This window comes from Phyllostomus discolor, chromosome 2, assembly GCF_004126475.2.
Source record: "Phyllostomus discolor isolate MPI-MPIP mPhyDis1 chromosome 2, mPhyDis1.pri.v3, whole genome shotgun sequence".
NCBI lineage: Eukaryota > Metazoa > Chordata > Mammalia > Chiroptera > Phyllostomidae > Phyllostomus > Phyllostomus discolor.
In genome coordinates this window covers 195,327,191-195,345,642 of record NC_040904.2, presented here as the reverse complement: position 1 = coordinate 195,345,642, position 18,452 = coordinate 195,327,191, and the positions used below count along the sequence as shown (strand labels likewise).

The window sequence follows — 18,452 nt, the reverse complement described above, 5'->3', positions numbered from 1 at the left end:
ACTGGCCAAGCTGGGACCAGAACCTCTGTCTCTTGCAACCCAGTCCTGTGCTCCCCTATCCCTCCCAATTCTGACTTCTATGATAACACAGTCCTGTTCTACTGTGTGTGTGTGTCTGGTCTATTGGAGACAGGCAGCAGGTTCAGTGAGGACTGGTTCTCAGAAGCTAGAGCCCAAGCCCCCTTCCACATCCCAGGGTTGCCTGGAGTAAGTAACTGGAAGAAACTGGGGTAAGTGAGGTGGGGCTGAGCTTTGGGGAAAGGCTCTGACCTTGGTGGGGAAATCCCCATCCTGGAAGCTGAGGAACTCAGTCTGGAGCCAGCCAGTGACTCGATGATCATCACAGCCCTTTGTGGCCAGCCGGGCACACCAGAAGTCCATGCGGAGCCCACCGTAAAAATCCAGCCCATAATAGCGTCCTGCTTTTATAGTCCCCATCTGTGGCACAGTAGACAGGGGAGAAGTGCGCACCTCTGCTTCCCCTGTAGGCCTCCCTTCCAGACACCCAGATCTGCCTAGAGCCCGAGGCCTCCCCCACTGCAGGCTGCCCAGCCAGCTAGGTACCTGGATGCCAATGGACATGCTCTGTGATGAGAGGAAGGGGCTCACGAAGGGTGTTCTGTGGGAGTTGTCACACTGCTGCCGCTGCAGGTTACCCTCTGACTGGCACTGCTCCAGCTTCAGGGAGCAGAAGTCACAGAGGGGACACGTAGGTACATGGTACCGTCCAAGGCTGTCGCAGACCTAGGACAGGAGTGCAGTTAAGGGGCTGAGGCTGAGACCGTCCCACTCCTCAGCCCTCCAGAGCTGTCTTTGCATTCAGGATCTTCCAAAGGCTTCTCTGTCTTTTCTCCCTGCCCCTTCCCCAAGGTTCCACAACGACCTCATCTCAGCTTTCTCTTTCTTCACCCTCTTCCTGGACAATGTATCTACTCCCGGGTCATCATCATCTCTCTGCAGGTGACACCGGGTCTTTATAATCAATTCTGATCTCTTTCCCAAACTTCAAATCCTCAGTTGCTGAGTGCCTGAGAGATATCCACCATGGGACCCAGTGACCTACAGCCACCTTTAACTTAGACTTTTGAATAGACCTTTGAATAGGTCCTAATTTCCTTTCTCTCTCTTTCTCTCTTTCCCCCCACCTCTCTCCCACCACCACGCCGATGATAATGCTAACATTTACAAAGGGTTGATACAAGGTTAGGAACCATGGCTATAAATACTACATCTCATTTAGTCCTCACAGGAGCCCTACACTAGCATAGGTACTAATAATATCTCCATTTGGTTGGCAGAGAACCAGCTCAATGAGGCTAAGTTCCTCAAAACCAAATGTCTTAATAGATGGTGCAGCTGGGGTGTAGATTCAGTTCTTCCAACTTCAAACCCTATACTCTACTCAAGCACCTAGGTTCAAAACCTCCAAGTTCCTGGAAGACATCCTCCTAGCTGGACTCTCCGCCCTGTCTGCGCTCCCTCAGCCTTCTCAGGAGGATCTGCAGTCACTCCCACCCTCCTCCTGCTTCACCCATGAGCACCCCGCACCGCAGTGCACAAAATCTCCCACATCACCTTGTCTGCTCACACAACAGCTCCTAAGGGAGGCATTGCTGTGTTCCTGTTCAAAAGTGGTTGCTAAATTCCTTTTCCTACCAAATTAAATACAAATGCATCAGGCTGCCATTTGCAATGTTTCACATTATAACCCTTACTATCTCTTTGACTCTCTCTCCTACTTTGCTCCAGGCAAAAATGAACTCCTTACTGTTCCCTTAACCAAACCCTAAACTCTGGCGGGCTCCCCATGACTCCTAAACTTCCTGCTCTTAAGAAACCTCTCTTCGACACCCACCATACTCCTTTGGTAATGCCACTGAATCCCTTTAAGGGCAGGAGCAATATACTCATTCTTGGTCCCTCATGAAATCTCTTCCTTGCCTCACAGCCTTTGCACATACTATTCCTTCTAGCAGGAAACTCCTACCAAATCCCTTCTTTTGCTTGGTTAACTTCTCTTCTCTCCTAAGAGGTTCTCTAAGTCCCTCTAAGAAGTATTCTCTGATCCTCTGGAACATAGACAGTCGTCCCTTTCTGCTCTCTCTGCACTTTGTATTTATCATCACAGCGTTTACCCTGTCACACGGTTCTGCCAGTTTCCTTGTCCATTTCTCCCACCGAGCTTTCAGGAGCTCCAAGATGATTCGATCTATCGTACTCATTGCTAATATCTCAAATACCAGGTTCAGAGTTGGTGCCCAATCAATATTTGTTGAACAAATGGGTGAATGGATGGCATACCAACTCTTGCTAACTTGTATTATTTGAAAACCTAAAGGATATTTTTCTTGGAATAGGATTTTCTGGATGCTGAGGACACATTGAAACTGGAATATCTCTACAAATCCCTGGAACAGGAGGGCTGCATCTCAGGTCCAAGCATTGAAGATGGTATGAACTGGATCAGGAGATGCATCAAGCCTAACAACTCAGAGAGCTGAGGAATGAATTCAGGATTGGAATGGATTCCAGACTAGTCTTGAGCTTTCCTCCTTTAAGATGAGCTGGGGATGTCCTTTTTTTCTTTTTACAATTTTATTTATTTATTTTTAGAGAGAGGGGAAGAGAGGGAGACAAACATCAATGGGAGAGAAACATCGATTGGTTGCCTCTCGCATGCCCCCAATTGGGGATATGGCCTGCAACCCAGGCATGTGTCCTGATTGGGAATCAAACCTGCAACCTTTCAGTTTGCGGGCCAGCACTCAATCCACTGAGCTGCACCAGCCAGGGCATGGAGATGTCCTTCTAAAGAAGGGATTCCCACTGGTGAAAGAGCCTGTCCACCAATGCCTCATGCTTTCTGTATCCCTGCCCATGCCCCACCCCCAAGGCCTAATAGTAGAGCACCAGGCCCAGGGGGTGCTCAGTGAGCACGTATCCATTAAAGAGCATGTGGGCCTACCTTGCTCCCGAAGCCAAGGGTTTCATCCTCCAAGTACCGCCAGGCCTTGGCTGTGGGGGTCATGATGCAGATGTTCTCCACAATGGAATAGCACATCACCAGTAAGGCTTCCACATGGGGCAGCTGCAAGAGGCTGCAAGGAGACACCCCTGATTGGTGGGGATGGGCCAGAGGGCTGGGGCAGAAAGCCTCATCCATTCTCTTCCCCTCCTCTCAGACACATTCAGCATACTGGATGGGGCCTTAGAGACCTCTGGACTAACTGTTTCCTTTCAAAAATGAGGAACAGAGGTCCAGAAAAGGGGAAGTAATTTCCTCAAAGTTGCAATGCTCATTAAAACCAGAGATAAGACCAGAACCCAAGGCTGGTAGCTCCAGGTACAGGGCTCATTCCAGTACGTCATGTAGGAAATGGGCAGGACTTAAACCCTTGATGGCCACTGAACAGGTGAGGCAGGCAGTTGCTAGGTGTCCCTGAAGCCCACGCAGGTCTGAGTGGGTCTGCAGGCCAAAGTTGGGAAGTGGGCTTCTCATTCCCAAAGAAGACAACAGGAAGGGCAGGGCCAGTAGGGGAGTCAGAACTTCCTGTACCTGCCAGTGCTTTGGCTTCTCCAAACAGAGTCTTCATCATACATATCACTCATTTCTTCCACTTCCGAGGGAGATCCAATGAGCTCCTGGATGTTCTCCATCATCATAGGCTTAGACTTAGCTTCCCGCACCCGGGCAGTGAAGGAGAAAGGGTTGGAAAATAAAGAATCGACCTGGAGCTTGGGCTCTGAGTCTGTCTGCAGTCCAGGCATGGCCTGCAGTCCCTCATCGGCTCCCTGTCCTTCCTTCTGCTTCTCCTCTTCCTCTTCCTCTTCCACTTCCTTTTCCTCTTCTTCTTCTTCTTCTTCTTCTTCCTCCTCCTCCTCCTCCTCCTCTTCCTCCTCCTCTTCTTTTTCCTCTTGCTCCTGCCCTTCCTCCTGTTTATGTCCTTGTTTTTGCTCTGGTTTATGCTCCTGCCCTTGATCCTGCTTGTGTTCTGACCCTTGCTCTGGGCCTCCCAGGGACATGGAGGCTTGCAGCAGCTCCTCCACATTGTTGTTGAGCAGCTCCGGCCAGGGCTGGAATGCCTGCCGCTCTGTGGCTGCAGCACGGTTTGGGAGGCACCGAGAAAGAGACAAAAAGGGGCAGTTAACTTTCTGAACTATGAGTGTCTTTGTACACAGAGGGACACACACATAAGCACCGAGGAGGAAGAAAACAGCCTAAATCATAATTATTCACACATTCGAGTATAGAAGACACAGAGAGGAATACAAATATCAAAATATTAGTACCATGGCGATTGTGGTCTTGGTGGCATGTCGCCTTTCCACCTCCCTTTCAAGCGCTCCTCTTCCTTAACCACCACCTCAAATACCACCTGTTGTTCCTCTCACTTAGGAAACAGCATGGACTCTGAATAGCTAGCATCTAATCCTTTCTAGACTGAAAATGTTATCTTACAGAAGTCCCAGAGGACTTCCAAACACAGGAATGTTTGGAGAGCTATAAAAAAAATGGATTCAGGGCAGACTTCTAAGTCATGCCAGAAGATATTCTGGGACAGGAAAGTTCTAACTTGCATTCCTAAAAAACAGCCCCCGCCCCTTACCTAAAAGGAACTGCGTGTCCACACCTCCCACCTTTGTTCAACATTCTTCCCATTTCTCTACCACTGACTCCTTAAACCCTGGGCTCTAGGATTTATGAAAGGAGTTGCTGGTCGTCTCCCAGGTGCTGGGGGGGGGGTCTCACCTGTGATGTGGGATGACACAGGGGAGGTCATTGTGTTGGGCTGGGCTTCAGTGGAAGTGTCTATCTCCTTGACAGCGTTAGGTGAGAGAATTGAGACTGGCTGGGAGCATCGGACCCTCTGCAAGAAGAGAAGAAATGAGGGAATACCTTTCCTGAAGGGTGGACTTCTACTTCAGCTTGTGCTTTTCCAGCATGCCACCTCTCTCACAGTTCCTGGGCAGGATAAAGGGACAGGGTCCCTGGCAGAACCCTCTAGTCCTGAGAAGGGATTCAACTGCAAGATAAAACTCCGGGTCTTGGCCACAACCTTGCCTTCAGTCTTTAGCGTTTGATTTGAATGAAAGCACTGACAATTAGAAAACAGGGAAGGGCTTATCTCTTGGCCTCTTCCCTCTTCTTCTTGCAGGAATGGAAGTGTTCTGATAGTCCAAATGCCCAAGGCGAGGCTGTATGCATACATGACCTGCATAAGTGATTGGCAAAGTGGCAGGGAGGGAACACCTAAGGATGGTCATCCTGGAGTCCTTCCTTGGCCACTTACTGCCACTGCCACTGCCTTTGTCCTGGACACCAGATTCACCTTTTCCTGGGCCTCACCTTTGCGTAGTAGATGTGGTTGGAGCAACGGTACTGAGTAAACTGGCAGAAGGACTCAAACCAGGAGGCATAGGGGAGGTCGGAGCAAACAGCACCTGCGAAGGGGCAGAGGTGGAGAAGGTGAACACACAGAGGGAGCTCCCGCCCGGCGGTGCCCTGGGCGCATGGGGTCTGGAGAGTGGGAAGTACGGGTGCAGCCTAAGAGGCCAGCCGTACCCTCCCCGTCTCCAGTGAGTACACAGCTGCCCTGCTAGGTGGGCCCTCACCATCCGGCACCAAGCCGTGATTCTCATACTGGTCCAGCTGGACGAGGGTGGGGTTCCGGCAGCCGTGGGTTGCCCGGAGACGGCAGGTGGTCTCTGCCTTCCAGGTAGGGGTCAGTAGTGCGAAGAAGTGCTCATATTCGGTGGCGGAGAGAGGGCTGCCGGGAGTGGAGGCCAAAACTGAGTCCTGGGCCGGGGCAGCTGACGAAGGCAGGAGCAGCACTGCGGGGCGGGGAACAGACAGACGGAGGGCCCGAGCTCCAAAACCGGCTCCCGGCCCCGGACGGACCCAGACTGGCCAGCGGGGCCTCGTGTGGACCAGGCACGCGGGTGTCTGGCCGGTGGGGACGCCAGGGACAGAGACACAGGCGGGCCTGGAGGAGGCCCGGGAGGAGTTCAAGTCCGAAGCCGGGGATCCGGCCCCACGCGGCCTCCCCGAGAAACGTTTCCGAAACGGTAGGCAGAGGGCCGGCCGGGGTGGGGTGGGGTGGGGTGGGGTGGGGGCGGCGGGGAGACCCAGCAGGTGGGCATCTCTCACCTTTCAGGAGTGAGAGAAGGAAGCCAGCAGCCAGCTTCCTCATGGCCCCAGACGGTCCGCCCGCGTTGCCCGGACCAAAGCGGCTTCCAACCGGCCGAGCCAGAGAGAGCCGGCGGGTGCGGCCGACCTCCGAGGACCAGAAGGGGCGGCCCACGTCACAGAGGGCCGGGGCGGGGCGCAGCAGCTGCCGCGTGGGCCCTCGCGTGGCCCAGTCCAGCTTGACGGTGGTGTCATTGACGCTGTTCTTTTCTTTCTTTCTTTTTTTCTTTTCCAGCACAAAAACCAAGTATTTACCAAATATCTACTAGTAAGGGATGCTCGGCATATTCTTTCAGGTATCAGAGATACCTAAAATATCCGTGAATAAAAGAGACCCCTGTGTCCAAAGGAATGAACATAAACGTCTCCAGGAACAACTAATAAGGGATCACGTTCTCCTTAAATTCCTATAGATTTTATTTTCACTTTTATTGCAGTACTACCAACGTATTATTGCAATTGTTTGTTTACACGTCTGTCTTTCCTTCCCGGGCCGTGGGATTGGGGGTGGCGGGGATGGCGGATCTTACTGTGCTGACACGTGGCTGGCCTTCAGTGAACGGCAGCAGGATGAACGAATGAAGCCGGACAGGTTGCTGAGTTCTCATGTGTTAGAGTGGGCTTATCTTGGTCTTGGGGGAAACGAGGTTTTATATATTTCCTCAAAAATCTTTTTTAAAAGATTTTATTTATTTATTTTTAGAGAGGGAAGGGAGGGAGAAAGAGAGAGAGAGAGAGAGAGAGAGAGAAACATCAATGTGTGGTTGCTGGGGTTCATGGCCTGCAACCCAGGCATGTGCCCTGACTGGGAATCGAACCTGCGACACTTTGGTTCACAGCCCATGCTCAATCCACTGAGCTATGCCAGCCAGGGCTCAAATATCTTTTTTAAAAATTTTATTGAATTTATTGGGTTGACACTGGTTAATAAAATTACATGGGCTTCATGTGTACAATTATATATCATCTGTATATTGTACTGTGGGTTCACCTTTCCACCCCCGTTTATCCACCCTTTTTCCTCTTCTAGGCCCCCACCCAACTTTCCCTCTTGGGATCACATACTGTTGTCTATGAGTTTTTTCTTAATCCCTTCATGGTTTTCACCCTCCTCATCCCTTCTGATAGCTGTCAGTGTGTCCTCTGTTCTATGAGTCTGTCTCTATTTTGTTTGTTTTGTTCGTTCGATTCCACATATAAGTGAAATCATATCGTATTTGTCTTTCTCCGACAGGCTTATTTCACTTAGCATAACACTCTCCAGGCCCATCCATGCTGTTTCAGAAGGTAATATTTCCTTCTTTTTTTTTTTTTTTTTTTTGCCCAGTAGTATTCCATTATTTAAATGTACCAAAGCTTTTCTATCCACTCATCTACTGATGGACACTTGGGTTGCTTCCAAATGTTGGCTATTGCAGATAATGCTGCAATGAACATAGGAATGCATATATTCTGTCAAATTAGTGTTTTGGGTTTTTCCAGATATATTCCAAGAAGTGGAATCACTGGGTCATAAGGCAATCTCATTTTTAAATTTTTGAGGAAACTCCATACTGCTTTCCACAGTGGTTGCAGCAATCTGCATTCCCACCAACAGTGTGGGGGGGTTCCTTTTTCTCCATAAACACTTGTCGTTTGTTAATTTATTGAGGACAGCCATTCTGACAGGTATGAGGTGATATCTCATCTGGTATTAATTTTCATTTCTCTGATGATTAGTGACATCAAGTATCTTTTCATGTTTATTGGCCATCTGTATGTCCTTTTCGGAGAAATGTCTATTCAGGTCCTTTGCCCACTTTTAAATTGGATTGGGGTCTTTTGGGGTGTTGAGTTGTATAAGTCCTTTATACATTTTGGATATTAACCCCTTATCAAATGTATCATTGACAAATATGTTCTCCCGTTCAGTGAGTTGTCTTTTCATTTTGTTGATGGTTTCCTTTTCTGTACAAAAAGTTTTTAGTTTGATGTAGTCCCATTTGTTTATTTTTTTCTTTTGTTTTGCTTGCCTGAGGAAGTATATCAGAAAAAAATATTGCTACATGAAATGTCTGAGATTTTACTGGCTATCTTTTCTTCTAGGATTTGTATGGTTTTGAGTTTTACATTTAAGTCTTTAATCCATTTTGAGTTTATTCTTCTGCATGGTATAAGAAGGTGGTCAGTCTAGTTTCTTTCTTTTTTTTTTTTTTGCATGTATCTGTTCAATTTTCCCAACACCATTTACTGAATACACTGTCTTTACCCCATTGTATGTTCTTGCCTCCTTTGTCAAATGTTAATTGACCATAAAAGCATGAGTTTATTTCTGGGTTCTCCATTTCCTATTGATCTACATGTCTGTTTTTATGCCAGTACTATGATTGTTATAGCCTTGTAGTATAGTTTGATATCTGTTGCTATTCAGGGTCTTTTTTTAGCTCCATATAAATTTTTGGAATATTTTTAAAAAAGATTTTACTTATTTATTTTTAGAAAAAGGGAGGGAGAAAGAGAGGGAAAGAAACACCAATGTGACATTGCCTCTCATGCACCCTCTACTGGGGACCTGGACCAAAACCCAGGCATGTACCCTGACTGGGAATTGAACCAGTGACCCTTTGGTTTGCAGTCCCGCGTTCAATCCACTCAGCCATGCCAGCCAGGGCTGGAATATTTATTCTAGTTCTATGAAATGTCACTGGTATCTTGATAGAAATTGCATTGAATTTATAGATTACTTTCAGTAGTATGGTCATTTTAATGTTAATTCCTCCTACCCATGAACCCAGTATATGCTTCCATTTGTATCTTCTTCAGTTTCTTTCTTCAGTGTCTTATAATTTTCAAATATAGGTCTTGTACATCTTTGGTTAAATTTACTCCCAGATATATATAATATATATATGTGTATTTTTGGGGGGTGCAACTGTAAATGGGATTGTTTTCTTAGTTTCCCTAATAGTTCATTATTCGTGTATAAAAATGCAACCCATTTCTGGATATTTATGTTGTATCCTGCTACTTTACTGAATTCATTTATCAGTTCTAGTAGTTTGGGTGGGATCTTTTGGGTTCTCTATATATAGGCTCATGTCATCTGCAAGTACTTTTACTCACTTTCCAATTTGGATGCCTTTTATTTCTTGTGTGATTGCTGTGGCTAGGACTGCCAGTACTGTGTTGGATAAGGGTGGTGAAAGCAGACATCCCCATCTTGTTCCTGATCTTAAGTGAAGCTCATTTAGCTTTTGCCCATTGAGTATTATGTTGGCTATGGGTTTATCATGTTCTGAGTTTTAATCATAAATAGGTGCTGCAGTATCAAATGCTTTTTCTGCATCTTTTAATATGATCATGTGATCATTATCCTTCATTTTATGTGATGTATCATGTTAACTAATTTGCAGATATTGTACCAACTTAGAGTCCCCAAAACAAACCCCACTTGATCATGGTGTATTAATGTATCGCTGGATCCGGTTTGCTAATATTTTGTTGAGAATCTTTGCATCTATGTTCATCAGGGATATTGGCCTGATTTTCTTACTTTGTAGTGTCTTTATCTGGTTTAGAAATTAGGATAATGCTGGCCTCATAAAACAAGCTGGGGAGTCCTGCCTCCTCTTGAATTTCTGGAATAGTTTGAGAATTACAGGTGTTAGTTCTTTGAATGTTTGGTAAAATTCATCTGTGAAGCCACCCGGTCGAGTTTTGTTGGAAGTTTTTGATTACTTTCGATGGAGTAGGTTATGTGTTCTTTTCTATGTGTATCACCTTATTTCTTTCCCAAGGGAATCCCATACTGGATATTATTATTATCCCTATTCTGCAGATGAGGAAACTGGCTTTGAGAAACGAACTGCCCAGTAGGTGGTGAGGCCCAGATGTGAGTATTGGCAGGATTCTGGGGCGGGGCACAGACATGGAATATACAACACAAAGTCAGGGCCTACCCAGGTAGGAACCGGAGAGGAATTCTTCAGGTAAGAAATGAGCCAAAAGGGGAAACAAGAGCAGGGGAGTTCAGGTGTAAACGTGGCTCAATCTAGGGAAGTGGTTTCCCAGTGGGAGATGAGCAAGACAATCCACAGGTGTAGGGGAAAAGTGTTTTTCTGATTTGTGTTTAAAGTAAGAAATCTAGCTAATATTTACTATAATAGTACATGTATAAAACACAAATACATATTTATTGGAAATTAAGTGGAAGATGTTTTATGGAGAAAAGATGTACACTTTAAAAAGTTTTGGAAACCCTTGGTCTGAGGCACACCAACCCCACCAGCCAGCTTTGTCCTTCCCACATTGAGAAGTTGGGCATTCTGGTGCACCTCTGGTTCCATGTCTTATCTTACTTTTGACATGTCATCCTCCCACCTCTTATTTAACCCAAAGGATGGGAAAAAATACTGAGCACATGTACTAAAATGGTGTCTCTATAAAAACACAGCAGGCCAATAGGTATAGCTTTTATTCACCTACCCAAGTTCTTTTACACGTGGCTTATCTGCGTTCCACCTTGACCTCTCCCATTCACAAGGCCAGGACGAATCCTCTTGGCACAGAGGAAGGGGAGCCCCCTCCATGGAAAAAGCAGGAATAGAACAATGAAAGTTTATTACACCATAGCCCCACCACAGGGTGGAGGGAATTAGGAGGGTTGGGGGAGCGCCCCCATGCTACTGCCCCAGTCCTTAAATACAAAGCAAGGGGAATGAAGAGGACCCTCCCTTGGAAATACAGCACCAACCTCAGCATGGAGGCAAAAGGACAGTGGGTAAGACCACTTCCTTCTGAAGGGGGTGGGCCGAATGAGAGCACTACCCTTAGTGGCTGCGGCACCCCTCCCTACGGGATTTGGGTGCGGCCTCAGCACCAGGAGTGGAGACAAGGCAGGAGAAGGGATGACAACACTGCACCATTCACTTCTCCCTGGAACCCCTGGCCCCAGCACCGGCTTTCCTCTCCGCACTAGCCCAGGTCAGGAGATGTGGAAGAAACTGTTAGAATCCGAGGCCCTTATCTATTTCTTCTTCCGTTCTTGGGAGCAGCGTGGGCAAAACCTAAAAAGAAACAACGCGATTGAGCAGAGAAGAGAGAAAGTGAGTGAAAGGGAGAATGCCTTTTGCCATTCAGAGTAGTAGGGGCAGGCCAGCTCCTACCGCAGCTCTCTCTCACCATTTCCCCCGAGGCTTGGTTGTCAGCCCCACACAGGCAAAGTGGAACCACTCGATGGAGCACTAGGAAAGAGGGAGGAAGCAGAAGTCAGGCCAGGGTGGAGCAGGGGAGAGAAAAGAATCACCCCCACCCCCACCCAAGGTTCCTTAGGAGTATTCTTTTATCCCATCTCTTTGGAGAATTCTTCAAGGCCCAAGGCCAAACAACTCCAGTCACCTTCCTCCTAATTTGAAGTCCCACTATTCAACCATTCCCCCCTGCCTGCATCTCATTTCTACTTCATGTCCCCAGGACCGGCCATCCTCAGTTAAAATGGTTCTCACGTCAGGGTTGTCACAGCCAATCATTTCTCCATAGGAGACCTGGTGACAAAGGCAATAGGTGGGTTCGTTGGGATCCACAGGCATATCCAACACATCAGAGGGGTGGACACTGCCAAAGGTCACTGAGGGCATCCCATACTCAGGACTTCTGCATACCAAGAGGAAGAGAAAGTGTCATCTGCAGGAAAGGAAGCTAAAACTTGAGACTCTTGGAGGTGGCTGAAGATCTTGGTGAGGCAAATGATTTGGGGCTTCACTTCTCTGTCCAGCAGGTACCAAAATGGTAAGGAGAGGAAATATGGCACAGAAGACAGAGAAAGTGGCAAGGGGCAGTGCAGAGTGGGCGTGGGGCCATGGGAGAGAAGAGGGTGTCACCTGGCTAAGTGCTCCCCGAAACACTCACGTGCGCACAAGTTTTAACTTCTTCTGAGCAGCCTTGGGGGCTTCTTCATCTGAGTTTTTCCCTTTGGAACGAGCACGGGCAGCTTTTTTCTCCTTCTGAGTCCGGCCTTCTAGGAAAGAGGGGGAAAGCCAAAAGGCAGGGAGAAAGACAAGTTAAGTCCTCCTCCTTCCCCCTCTTTCCAACCTGGTGCCCCTCCCTCACAGCTGCAGAACCGGCTTCTTCTCCTCGATTCCTTGACCCGCTTCTCACAGCCCACCCTCCTCCTCACTCTTTTTGCCTTTGCTGGAAGAGCTGTCATAGTCACTTGACTCAATTTGTTTCTCCTTCAAATCAGCCTCAAAACGGGCCAGGTCTGTGTCCAGCCGCCGAATGTGTTTGTCCACCTGGGTGGAAAGGAAGGAAAAGGAAGAGGTGCAAGGTTAGTGCCAGTAAACGAAGATTGGTTAAGTAAGATTCTATAGATCTCCCAGACCCAAAACAGATCCCAACACAGCTGAAGGAGGGGTCTAGGACCCTGAGGAATAGATGGGAGGTAGGTGGGGAGCCATGAACAGGGCCATACCATCTCATAGGTCTGCATGGCAAGCTGCACCTTGTCATCACCAAATTCCTTGCACTTGCCATAGGCTTCCTGGATCTGTTTGAGAAGGGCCAATTTTTCCTCGGAGCTCAGGTTGCGGGCGCTACTCATATACTCAGTGGCCAACTTGTCAATTTCAGCCTTCAGGTCTACAACAGAGAGAGGCCTGGTCACAATGGCCCCTGAGTGGCTAGGTGATACACGTTTCTTCCTCTTGTTGCTTGGACCTTTTCCATTGACCATGATAACCTCTGATAACTAATACGTACTGCATGTTCATTGTGCCATGTACTTAAGTAATATGATAGTATTTGTTTTAAAGTTTCCTTCAGGCGCTGAAAACATTGCTATCAGAGTTGCAACTTAAATGACTGAAACATAATGATAGATCCTTTGCACATTGCACTAATACAAAGTATGATTTTGTGTTGTCTAAAGATACTTCTTTGCAGGGCTTGCTGCTGCTTCTTGAATGATGAATTTTGTCTCAAAAGCCACCTGGTTTCTTGTGGCAAAAATATCCCACAGCAGCTCTGAGTGCTGTAAACAAGGCTGGGTCATTCACTGCTGCTGGCTCTGCATCTATAACTCATCATTTAAAATGAGACAAGTCTTCAACTTACTGCCCACCCTATTTTGCTCATCATCTGCAATTTGCTGGTAACTTCCAGCACTTTTTTCTGTTTGCTATCTTATATAGTGCTCCAAACACTTTAATATTGGAAGGCTGGCAATGTCCCAAGACACTCAGACTACAGATGTCTACTGCCTAGTATTTGGTAGGGATCATAAAATACGTTGACAGAAAGAGACAGAAGCATGACTGTAACACAGTGCAGTGACAGGTGACAGGATGGACTGTGCGCATACTATGCTTATGCTCCACTTCTTCAAGGCCCTTAAAGGAAGCTGGAAAAGCAGGTAGTTTGATAATCTCCAACTGGCCTTTCTGTGCTTAAACTCAAGAGTTGGAACTGTATTACAAAGAAAGCAAGCTGGTTCTCAGAATTCAGCAGACAGTTCTCAAGGGCCTACATCCAGGGTTTTAGATGATCTCCTTTTCAAGAGTAAACTTATCCAGAGTAACTTAAATCACAATTTTAGGTATTCTATTACCAGCTTATTAGAGTCTTAAGCATGGTTTCACAAGGATGGAAGGTAAGACCTACATATCCTTCAGCAGGTTTGGGGGATAGCTCCAACAGACACCTCTGACTTTGAAGGGACCAACCTGACCATTGCAGTGCAGCCTCAGGCTCCAAGTGAATGTCTCAATGCAGCCACACTTGTTTAACTTCCAAGGAAGGCCACAGATGGTATCTAGTGCTGCTGTAAGGCTGAAGAATACAGTGTAGAGTTCCTGATGTAAATTGCTGCTTTTCCTTCTTTTTCTTTTCCTTTCTAAGAACTTTTCATACAGCAGAGTTCCTGTCTACCAGCGTGAGGTGCAGTCTAAAGCCGTGTTGAATTTTGTGACTGTAACGTTAACAATCCAGTGGAGGAGAAGGATTCTAGCCTTCCTATAAATATATTGAACATGGAGAACAGACATGACTCTGGTGCTGACTTTGGTTTGTTGAATTGTTCTTGAGGAAGATATACAGGACATAGCATCTCTGAATTCTTGAGGTACTGTTGCAATACGCCATTTGTTATGGAAAGATGATACTGAAATGCAGATCATCACTACTTTCCTTTCAAGAAATGCAAGAGAGTAAAAAAGAGAAAGAAGCCAAAGTTCTCCAGATCAGACCGGATGATATGGTAACACCGAACAGAAAAAGAAATGACCACATACACCCGATATACACATGGGACCGCTTATTCTGTACATACCCTCTGTTCTTTGGTCCAGGTCCCTCATGAGCTGAAAGTTTCTCTGCAGTTCAAAGGGGAGGTTTTCAATACCTAGGGAGAAGAGGAGTAACTGAGACTCACTGGCCTTCATAGGCCTTATAGCTGCTTTTCAAGTGCAGGTCCAAAGTAAGACTCAGATTTCCCTCCTTTGAACCACTGGACGCCTGTGGAACAGCAATCATCATTCTTCCCTCAGAAGTGCCAGTGTCTGCTTCTCTTCACAACCAACCTCCTTATCTCTGCACAGCCTTCCCACCTTTCCCCCTTCAGAAACTTTACAAATCAGCCCTTCCCTTTCCCTTACAGTCAATCTCTGCCTCTAAGTCCCTTGCTCTCAACTTACAAATATCCTCCTGGTATCCTCCACCACTCATCACATACAAACTTCCAATCTGCGCTCCATACAGTAGCCAGAATGTTTTTAAAAAAATCCCGGCTGGCGTAGCTCAGTGGATTGAGCGCGGGCTGGGAACCAAAGTGTCCCAGGTTCGATTCCCAGCCAGGGTACATTCCTGGGTTGCAGGCCATAACCCCCAGCAACCGCACATTGATGACTCTCTCTCTCCCTCTCTCTCTCTCTCTCCCCCTCCCTCCCTTCCCTCTCTAAAAATAAATAAATAAAATCTTTAAAAAAAAAAAATGCAAATCTGGCCCTGGTTGGGTGGCTCCGTTGGTTAGAGCATTGTCCAATATGCCAAAAAGGTCGCGGGTGTGATCCCCAGTCAGGGCACATAGCTAGGTTGCAGGTCTGACCCTCAGTTAGGGTGCGTACGGAGACAATTGCTCGATGTTTCTCTCTCACATCGATGTTTCTTTCTCTCTCTCTCCCTAAAATCAATAAACATAATCGTCAGGTGGACTTTAAAATAAAAAATGCAAATAAAAATGCAAATCTGTTCACTACCCTGCTTATCACCCTCCAGTAACTTCTTATAGCACTATTTCTCCTCTTGTTCTGCACTTTCTGGCCCTTGCTTACCTCACACCAGCCTTAACGCATATCAGTCTCCCTTTGTGCTCTGTCTGCTCTGACTACACTGGCCTTCTCTGAGCATCTGGAACTTAACAGCAATCTTCCTGCTGCTTGGCTTTCCACATGCTGCTCTCTGTGCCCAGAAGGCACCACCTGATCTTCCTCATCCCACCACCGCCATACCTCTTGGCCTACTCAATTCCAGTTTATTCTTCCAAGTTCAGCTCAACCCTGACTTCTCTAGACTCCAATAAGTGCCCTGGAGTTTGCTGTCAAGTTATTCTATCTCTACCCTTCTTTGCACTGATCCAACTATAATTAAATAATTGTGTAATTAGTAACAGTATTTTTGGTATGTCTCCCCAGCCTTCCAGAAGAGCTAGGCATGCCTGTCCTCTTCTATTTCTCTAGTGTTCAAAACTGTGATTTGCATACGAGGGTCTTCAATAAATACTTGAACAAATGCATGAATACTTAAATCTCTGCCATTAAAAAAAAACCTTCTCTGCATGACTACACTTCAAATTTTAAAATGCCTCCACTGCTTTAACCTATAACCTCAGACCTACTACCACCAGTTTACTCCGATCACTTTGTCACCAAATGACTTATCAAAGCAAATGGTCTTATCAGTCCTATCCTAAAATATGTTTTACTGTCCAGTTGGAGACATCTTCTCTCCTTTGAGTAACTTTCTTCCCTTTGGATTATGAATCTCATCATATACTTACTGGTAGTTCCCACACTAACATTTCCATAATCTGTCCCTTCAACATGAATGCTTTCTTGAGATTACTCTTTAACCTTCTCATTTTCTCATTCATTTTCTCCATGAGATCTCATTCATTCTCATGGATACAATTACCATTTCTTTTTTTTAAAGGTTTTATTTATTTTCAGAGAGAGGGGAAGGGAAGGAGAAAGAGAGGGAGAGAAATATCAATGTGTGGCTCCCTCTTGCGCTCCCCCCACTGGGGACCTGACCCACAACCCAGGCATGTGCCCTGACCAGGATCGGAACCAGTGACCCCTTGATTCACAGGCCTGTCCTCAGTCCACTGAGCCACATCAGCCAGGGCACAATTACCATTTCTATGCTTAAGTCTAAGTTGAATTAATATATTTCTGTTACCTCTGAATTTCTTATCTTGTTGATGACATACTGTCTACCTCACTTCCCAAGCAGGGAATCAAGAAATCACCTTAGACCCTTTCTTCTGTCTCAACCACTTGGTCAGTTGGTCATATTTAACTCCCCAAAACTTGTCACTCCCTGAGATAAGATCCTCATTATTGAGCTGGACTATTACCACTAATTCATCTACTACAAAGGTTAGCATGCTCCAATTTATCACACGTCAGTCATTTTCCTTTATAAAAATCATTCTATTTAAAAAACCTGTTGGTTCCTCACTAAAGTGCAAGCTTCTTAGCTTGGCTTTAAAAGGCCTTGCACTGCCCTGCCTGATGTAGCTCAGTGGATTGAGCATCAGCCTGCAAATTGAGAGGTTACCAGTTTGATCACTGGTCAAGGCACATTCCTGGGTTGTGGGCCAGGTCCCTAGTTGAGGGTATGTGAGAGACAACTGATCGATGTCTCTCTCCCTTTCTTTCTCCCTCCCTTTGCCTCTCTTCAAAAATAAATACATAAAATCTCTTTTTAAAAAAGAAAAGTCAGAAATCTCTAATAAAATAAAAATTTAAAGAAGACCTTGCACTATCTAGCTCCAGCCTCTTTCTCCACTCTCACTCCCTCCCATTCTTCCACCTCAAGAGTCCTATACATCAAACACCCCGACCTTACTTTCCCCTGACATTGCCCCGAACCCATCATAATACTTTGCTCATGCCTTTCCCAACCTGCAATTCCCTCTTTCCACACTGGCAAACACTCAATCTTCAAAACTCTATTCAAACATCACATCCTCTGTAAAGCTTTACCTACATCCCCAGATAATGAGCTTCTGTATCTCCAGTGTTACTAAGTGTCCTTTTAAGCTATTTTTAATATTTCACTTGTCACACTGTTTTATATTTATTAGCAGAATCTGTTTCCTACTAGACTGAGCACTTGAGGCCAAGGGCTATGTCTTGTTCATTTTTTTTTTATAACCTCATTATCTGCCATTATGTCTGATGCATAGCAGACCCTCAATAAATGAATGAGTGAATGAATGAATGACTTCCAACACTAAGACAAATGGAAGCACATAGGATGACAGGCTTTGTGAAGGGCTGGGTTATGTAAAGTGGCATAAACAAAACACCAGATTTCCATCTGAAGGGAACTGGATCATTACTGCAAAGAGAGAAGCATTCCAAGTCATGATTTCACAGTGGTTACTTAAAAGCCCCCATCGTTACGAGAAAACGCTTTTGGGAAAGAGTAAATAGAGAAGCTGCGAGCTCTCTGTCGCTACTCCAAATGGCAGTGATATACTAAAATGACCAATTCGGAATGATTTTGAGGGGGGAAATTACAAATATTATATTACATATTAATTACATATAGTTTAATATATATGTAATATATATATAGTGAAGATGGAGATCCTAAAGATGGGGACGGCAAATATCTTCCCGGGGATGCCCGTCAAGCCCTTCAAGTAACATCCCTGAGCCCCATCGCGCAGCCCCTCCCTCATCTACCCCTGAAAGCGAGGCTTCATCCTGCTGCCCCGCCCCCTCTTTCTTCATACCCTCCAATATTATCTTTCCCGGAACCCTTTCAAAACTGTAATCTTCCAACCACCGGGACTTGGGAGCCATAGATCTCTTCTGCCTCGACCCCCCACCACCACCATTCTGTGACCCCTGACCCCCTCCTCCAGCCTGCTCTTACTGTCCAGATAATGTTCCAAATACATCCCCGCAGCCATCTTGAAGCAAAACAAAGCAACTTCCGATCCGCCCCGGAAGTGGCCGAAACGCGACAGACGCTGAAGCTATTATTCTTGGGTTACGGCTTT

At 46.2% G+C, this 18,452-nt stretch overlaps 3 protein-coding genes and 1 long non-coding RNA gene across 8 annotated transcripts in view; 1 reads left to right on the top strand and 3 right to left on the bottom strand.

The window, feature by feature from the left end:
- The window catches only part of LPAR5 (lysophosphatidic acid receptor 5), a 16,575-nt gene extending 13,482 nt beyond the window's left edge, over window positions 1-3,093 (bottom strand). Inside the window, exon 1 of the mRNA XM_036017348.1 lies at window positions 2,966-3,093. The gene's annotated coding sequence lies outside the window, so the exon portion shown is untranslated. The remainder of the gene's footprint in view (window positions 1-2,965) is intronic.
- LOC114513248 (acrosin binding protein) overlaps window positions 1-6,321 on the bottom strand; it is an 8,204-nt gene extending 1,883 nt beyond the window's left edge. Inside the window, exons 1-8 of the mRNA XM_028532483.2 lie at window positions 6,149-6,321; window positions 5,614-5,832; window positions 5,348-5,442; window positions 4,751-4,868; window positions 3,557-4,097; window positions 2,966-3,098; window positions 565-744; window positions 271-438 (exon numbers count right to left, since the gene is read on the bottom strand). Of these exons, the coding sequence (XP_028388284.1) occupies window positions 271-438; window positions 565-744; window positions 2,966-3,098; window positions 3,557-4,097; window positions 4,751-4,868; window positions 5,348-5,442; window positions 5,614-5,832; window positions 6,149-6,191 (1,497 nt within the window). The 5' untranslated portion in view covers window positions 6,192-6,321. The remainder of the gene's footprint in view (window positions 1-270; window positions 439-564; window positions 745-2,965; window positions 3,099-3,556; window positions 4,098-4,750; window positions 4,869-5,347; window positions 5,443-5,613; window positions 5,833-6,148) is intronic.
- On the top strand, window positions 5,831-14,198 carry LOC118498677. The gene is made up of 2 exons (XR_004901148.1): window positions 5,831-6,066; window positions 14,060-14,198. It is a non-coding gene; the product is annotated as an uncharacterized LOC118498677 (long non-coding RNA).
- ING4 (inhibitor of growth family member 4) lies at window positions 10,514-18,452 on the bottom strand. Of its 5 annotated transcripts, none has more exons than XM_028532454.2 (8): window positions 18,326-18,452; window positions 14,490-14,561; window positions 12,636-12,802; window positions 12,342-12,456; window positions 12,074-12,182; window positions 11,671-11,818; window positions 11,348-11,409; window positions 10,514-11,232 (listed from the first exon to the last, which is right to left on the bottom strand). In XM_028532454.2, exons 1-8 carry the CDS (start codon window positions 18,360-18,362, stop codon window positions 11,193-11,195), a joined length of 750 nt encoding a protein of 249 aa, XP_028388255.1. In that variant the 5' UTR covers window positions 18,363-18,452; the 3' UTR covers window positions 10,514-11,192. The 5 variants fall into 5 exon arrangements, with proteins under 5 accessions (XP_028388255.1, XP_028388256.1, XP_028388257.1 ...); XM_028532455.2 differs by having other exon boundaries at window positions 12,074-12,179; XM_028532456.2 differs by having other exon boundaries at window positions 12,351-12,456.